The sequence below is a fragment of the Condylura cristata genome, unplaced genomic scaffold, assembly GCF_000260355.1.
Source record: "Condylura cristata isolate star-nosed mole 26May11 unplaced genomic scaffold, ConCri1.0 scaffold00015, whole genome shotgun sequence".
Classification (NCBI taxonomy): Eukaryota; Metazoa; Chordata; class Mammalia; order Eulipotyphla; family Talpidae; genus Condylura; species Condylura cristata.
In genome coordinates, this window is record NW_004567116.1 from 3599608 (window position 1) to 3605607 (window position 6000).

The following is a 6000-nucleotide window of genomic DNA, read 5'->3' on the forward strand; positions in this document are numbered from 1 at the left end:
CACCCAGCTTGCTGACTTTCCTTAATCCCACGAATCCCAGGGACCCTAGCCCCCCACCTAGAGCCTTGGCAAGGATTCTGAAGTGAAGTTTCTAGTCTCATCCCTCCCTCTCCCCTCACCTCCACTGGGTCTCAGGAGGTGCCTCTTCCCGTCAGCATGTCTCCCTCAGTGCTGACCTGTGGGCAGCCCCTCCCGGCAGCCATGCTGCCCTCAGCATGCCTGGGCCTCTTCCTCCCCATCGACGACTCCCCAAGCCCCTCCAGTGCTGTATGGCGGTAGCACAGGCCCAGGAGCACTGGGGACTATGGGCAAAGCCAGGGGAAAGAGATCACTGAGGGTCAGCAGTTCCAGGGTCCCCAGGGGTGGAAGCAGGAAGGTGGCAGCCAGCATGCTGCCAGGCATGCTTGCCAACCCCTGCAGGTGCCTTTGCAGCAGCCAGTGGCACCCTTGAGCCCAGAGATTTAGGGTAGGCCGTTGGGGATCAAGGAGGGGGTGGGCATGGGGGTCTGACAGCTGGTTCTGCAGGCAAGGGCAGGGCGAATGGGGGTTGCAGCAGGAGAAAGGAACCCCATCCATCAGATCAGATCGAGGCCTTCCAAGTTGCTCTGCATCTGGCTGCAAAGGGAGGGGCAGGGTGTCAGGATGTCTGGAGAAGGGCTGGAGGACACAGGCTGAGAAGGGAGAAGCGGTAAGACATTTACTGACTGCTTGGCTGCCTTCCAGGCACACAGCTTCCATTTGTCTACACGACTCTACTGGTACACACTGTTCACCATCTTCACAAGGAAACTAGAAGTTCAGTACCTGCGTCCGTCACACAGCTAACAAATGACACAGCTGTGACCAGTGCTCAGCCCTGTTTATTGCTTCTGGGACAAGTTGTGGTTTCAAGGGAGGAGCAGAAAAAGGGGAGGGTGAAGCCGATCATTCACTCCACCACATCCTGGTCATTGGGATCCAGGTGCTGGCTGCTGACCCACTGGACCCCCAAACCAATCCTTGTACCCCTGGGCCTCATAGCACTGGTGCCACAGCTGCAGCTCATCCAACAGCCGTTCGGCATGACAGTGTCCCGGCATCTCTGTCCTTGTAGTGAGCCAAGGCTGTGTCCAGGCCTTCCTTTAGGCCAGAGTCCAGACTTCCAGGTAAAACCAGGACTAGCCCCAGCACGTGGACGAGACCAGGAGCCCTCTGCCCCCAGCAGTGCCAACCACCAGTGATGGTCCAGATCTCCTCACCAGGGAGGGTACTGAGCTGCATCCAGACTGGCCCTGCTGGCTCCCACATCCACCAGTCCTGTGCCCAGAGTCACTGCACTGGCTGCCAGGGCAACCTGAAGCAGGGTAGTGGAAGGCACAGGAGGGAGCCAAGAAGGAGCCAAGGTGACACAGTGGACTAGGAGATGCCCACTATCGGCACTCGGGCCAGCACCAGTAGCCAAGAGAAATGCCAGAGCCCCTGTGCCAGGCAGATGCGGGACTGGAGGGGAAGCACCAGGGGTAACACCGGTGCCCGTCCTACCTGCCTCTGCCCGGGAGAGTGCAGAGCCCTGGGGGCCGGTGCTGGCGCCGGATTCTGAGTCAGCCTAGCCGGCCGGAGATGGGCGAATGCCACCCTAACCCCAATACCCTGGGAATCCTCCCACCCCAGCCTTAATAACCCGCCCCCCATCTCCTGCCAGACCCAATTCTCGCCGCCCTGGCCCGGCTCCCTCGGAGAGGTCCCTCCCCCGGGCCGAGGGCCCATCCGTGACCCCGCCCCGGCCCCTCGCGGAAATGGGGAGGGCTGGTCGGCTCTGCTCCGGGGGCCTCGGGGCTGGGCCGCGGAGACCTCGGGGTCAGTGCTCCCTCCCGGGTCCCTGGGGACTTCGGGGGCGGAGATCCCGGAAGGGCCAGCGGGGCGGCGGCCGGCAGAGGCCTGGGGTCAGCGGGGTGGCCCCGCCCCCGTGCTGAGCCGCGAGGCCCGGACAGGGAGGGGTTACCAGGCGGCCCGGCCCCCCCACCTCGGCCCGGCCCCCCTCCCGCGCTTCCTGGCGGCTTCGCGTCCGGCGCCTGTTTGTGCAGCGGCGCTGGGGCCCGGGACGGTCCCGCCACCCCACCCCCGGGAGCCGAGAGCGGTCCCGGGAGAGTCCGCGGTGCGCGGGCCCCGGAGACGGCGGCCCCCGCCCCACAGCGCCCCCTCCAGGCCCTTTCCCCGCGCCCGATAGCGCCCCCGGGGGGTGGCACGGCACCTTTCGCGCGCGTCCCGGAGAGCTTCCCCTTCCCTCTCCCTGGCCATGGCCCCGGCGGCTTAGACGCCTCCTCCGCCGCCGCCGCTCAGAGCAAGCCGGGGGCCGGATGGACGGGGCCGGGGGGCCCGGTGAGTACAGGGCGAGGCGGGCGGCGCGCCCCTTCCCGGAGCGCCCTACTGAGGGGGCGCTGCCAGTGCCCGACGGCTGTGGGGTGGCGTCCCTGCGTGCTCCGCGGCCCCCAGGGGCTCCGAGCATCCTGCGCTGTTCCCAGGCCGCGCTCTCTAGCTACTCGTGTCCTCCGATGTCATTTCGGACTCCCCCGACGTCATGCCGCGCCCTCAACCCACGTTACTCTGGGGGTCCAGAGTAACCCCTCGATATTCCCCCCCCATCAGTCCCCTGGTTACTCGAGGCCTATTTTCCTGGTATTTCAGGTCTTTTTACTTCAGAGCCTCTCTGTTACTCTGGAATCTTCTCTAGGATGTTTTCCACTGACACTCTCTCCTGTCACTCCAGTTCTGTCCTCAGCGTCTTGGGGAAACCTACTTAGTATGTCCCCTATTCTCTCACTTTCTCTCCCTTCCCTGGAGACCTGCGTTGCTGGGGTGGGCCCTGTGGGCGCTCTCCAGCCCTGCGCCTGCCTCCTGTGGTTCCCACGTTCCTGGGCAGTACTCCATGCTTCCCCCTGGTACTCCATGGTACTCCCTGTCTCTGCGGAGGCTGGGACAGCAGCAGGAAGGGAGCTTTGCCAGGTTCCTCTCCTGCCCTGCCAGAAGGAGGTCCTTGATCGCTACCTCCAGTTTCCTCTGGGGGCCAGTCTCCAAGCAAGCGCCTCCCGCTGCTTGAAGGGGGCAGTTCCCTTGGACAGATGCAAAGCTGGGGGGAGACAGAATCCCTTCAACCCTTTCCCCAAGTGGTGGGCACATTCCAAGAGTTTCTTGCCCCTTGTCCAGGTGAGGGCCCTGCTCAGGAGGCCCTGCAGTCCTTGAGCAGGCGGCTTCGGGTGCAGGAGGAAGAGATGGAGGTGGTAAAGGCAGCGCTGGCAGATGCCCTCCGCCAGCTTCGGCTGCGGGCACCCCCTCCCTCTCTGCAGGGTGTGGACACAAGGACCTCTCCCAGGGACAGGTACAGATGTCTTCACACCTCCTTTCTCCGCCTTCCTGAGACCTTTAGGGGCCTCAGGTGAAGTCACTATCTCTCCAGCAGCCTGGTGGTCCACCCAGGGCTGCCACCCACATGCAGCCCCTCCTTGGTGAGCCGGGGTACCCAGACAGAGATAGAGGTGGAGATGGAGCCATCATCTGGACCCCCTGGTCTGAGTAACGGGCCCCCAGCCCCTCAGGGGAGCAGTGAAGAGCCCAGTGGGGCCCAGTCTGAAGGAGGAGGCAGCAGTAGCAGCGGCACTGGCTCCCCTGGTCCCCCAGGGGGCCTCAGACTTGGTCAACCCCCACAGCGTGCTGACGGGTAAGTGTCCCATGGCAGAGGCTGGGAGGATGGGGGAGCAAGCCGGAGGGAACGACCTTCACCCCCTCGCTATGCCCCTTCCAGGCCATGGAGGAGTTCCTCCTCCTCTTCAGCCCCGTCTGAGCGGCCTCGACAGAAACTCTCCAAAAAGGCAGCTTCCTCAGCCAACCTGTTACTGCGGTCAGGGAGCACAGAGAGGTGGGCACAGTCCCCCTCAACCCACCCCACCCCAGGCTCAGACTATGACTTTCCACACCCCTCACCTCACTTCCCGGGGTGGGGTGGGGGGACCTCATTGCCCAACAGGAAGAAGGGAACAAGCATTCCTGGGGCGCCTGCTGTGTACCTGGCTCTGGGCTAAACCCTCGACCACCTCCATGTCATTCAGTTCCCACGACATCTTGGGGGGTTGGTTGTCTCATGCTGCTCATTGTCCAGGTGAAGAAGCAGGCTCAGAGAGGGTAAGTCATTTACCTGGGGGCATTCAGCTAGAGCCAAGATTCCGATCCGCTCTTCCTGGCTGCGGTTCCCCTGCCCATTCTGCCATATGGAAACGCACCTTTCGAGATTCCAGGGGGCTTTCCCAAAAGCTCCCACAATTTCCATGGGTCATTGTCTTTAAGAGTTTCAGTCCTCCAGCCCACCCCATCCTCCAGTCTACCAGACTTTACTCCTAGAGAGCAAGGAGGATCCTACCGGCAGAGCACAGGTGTCCCTGGGACACCTGAGTGTTCTTCCTAGCCCTAACCCTGGCTAACCTGTCTTTCTGAAGTGCCTTTACCACCTCATTACCATCACTTTCCTCTTGGGTGATAAGGGCTTCCTTGCTTAGTCCCTAGGTCCCCGGGAAGCAGGGCTGCTGTGGATTCACTTTGGGCCCATTTACAGATGGAAATGAGAAGGTCTAAAGCCCAGAGATCCAAGGTCTAGCACAGAGGGCCCCACCCCGCCACCCACACTGGCTCTTACGATTTTTCTGGCCTTGGATCTTGTGCTCCGTCCCTTAGTCTTAACTTCTCACTCTTGTTGCAGAGCGCAAAGCCTCCACCCCAGGGCTCTGAGTGTTACCAGCAGACTGAAAGCCTGCAGAGGTGGCTGTGGCCTCTGGGGCCACCTCCTCTCTCATGTCCCTGCCTGGCCTTCCCCTCTTCTGTCTTGGGACTTGATCCCCCCAACCCCTCTGTTTTTCTTTCTTCCCAACAGCCGTGGGGGGAAAGACCCACTCTCCAGCCCGGGGGGGCCTGGATCTCGAAGGAGCAATTACAATTTGGGTATGTACAGAGAGGTCTGGTAGAACCTAGAGGATGAAGTCAGGATTTGAGCTACAGCCCCAAGAGCTAATCTGGGGAACCTCTGAGGCATGGTGGGTTGAGCTCGGCTCTCCTGAGAGGGAGGCTGCAGGGTGGTGGTTGACCCTCCCTGCCTTCTCTCTGTAGAAGGCATCTCAGTGAAGATGTTCCTTCGTGGCCGCCCCATTACCATGTACATCCCGTCTGGCATCCGCAGCCTTGAGGAGCTGCCCAGCGGCACGCCCCCGGAGACCCTCAGCCTTGACTGGGTGTATCCTGCCCCCTCCAATCCCACGGGATTCCCCTTGCCCATCTTGGGGGCCCTCCTGGGTCTGTGGGTCAGGGAGCCCTCTGAATCCCCCTTACTGTCTTCCCACCAGGGGTGCTGCCAGATAACCTGCCTCTCTCCCCACTTCCTCCTCCTCCTCCCCCTGATCTGACACTTTCCTTGACCATAACCCCCTCCAGCTATGGGTACCGGGGTCGTGACTCCCGCTCCAATCTGTTTGTGCTGCGCTCTGGGGAGGTGGTCTACTTTATCGCCTGTGTGGTGGTGCTATACCGGCCTGGGGGAGGCCCAGGGGGGCCTGGAGGCGGTGGCCAGCGGCATTACCTGGGGCACACAGACTGTGTTCGATGGTGAGGGGCCTGGGGGCGAGCAGTTGGACGGGGAGTGGGAAGCTTGGTGGGAAGAGGAGGAGGAAGAGGAGGAGTTACCTTGCTGCTCTGCAAGCAGAGAGAAGGTGGCCTGGGTGGTCTTGAAAGACCAGCCCCTCGCTCCCTAGTGTGTCTCTTCCACCACAGCCTGGCTGTTCACCCTGATGGTGTGCGTGTCGCCTCAGGACAGACAGCTGGAGTGGATAAGGATGGAAAGGTAAGGCCTAGGCCCAGCACTGGGCGGACAGGATGAATTCCAGCCCCGCCTTCCTTCACTGCCCTGACCCCTTCCTTCACTGCCCTGGCCCCTTCCTTCACTGCCCTGGCCCCTTCCTTCACTGCCCTGGCCCCTTCCTTCAC

At 62.2% G+C, this 6000-nt stretch overlaps 2 protein-coding genes across 6 annotated transcripts in view; one reads left to right on the forward strand and one right to left on the reverse strand.

Annotated features, from left to right (window-relative positions):
- Positions 1-131: 131 nt before the first annotated feature.
- Positions 132-2277, reverse strand: ROM1 (retinal outer segment membrane protein 1). The gene is given in 11 exon segments (XM_004695955.1): positions 132-304; positions 366-582; positions 585-615; positions 933-988; positions 990-1083; positions 1085-1167; positions 1170-1231; positions 1234-1348; positions 1350-1398; positions 1400-1549; positions 2231-2277. Coding segments are annotated over 11 exon segments (1077 nt in total).
- EML3 (echinoderm microtubule associated protein like 3) overlaps positions 2040-6000 on the forward strand; it is a 9212-nt gene continuing 5251 nt past the window's right edge. Inside the window, exons 1-8 of one of the 5 annotated variants that reach the window (XM_004682719.2) lie at positions 2040-2358; positions 3184-3355; positions 3437-3694; positions 3779-3892; positions 4898-4965; positions 5131-5254; positions 5452-5622; positions 5788-5857. In XM_004682719.2, coding sequence (XP_004682776.1) covers positions 2337-2358; positions 3184-3355; positions 3437-3694; positions 3779-3892; positions 4898-4965; positions 5131-5254; positions 5452-5622; positions 5788-5857 — 999 coding nt within the window. In that variant the 5' untranslated portion in view covers positions 2040-2336. Of the gene's footprint in view, positions 2359-2943; positions 3356-3433; positions 3695-3778; positions 3893-4000; positions 4156-4897; positions 4966-5130; positions 5255-5451; positions 5623-5787; positions 5858-6000 lie in introns of those variants that run through there. The other 4 variants (XM_004682718.2, XM_012725614.1, XM_012725615.1 and 1 more) reach the window with 4 other exon arrangements.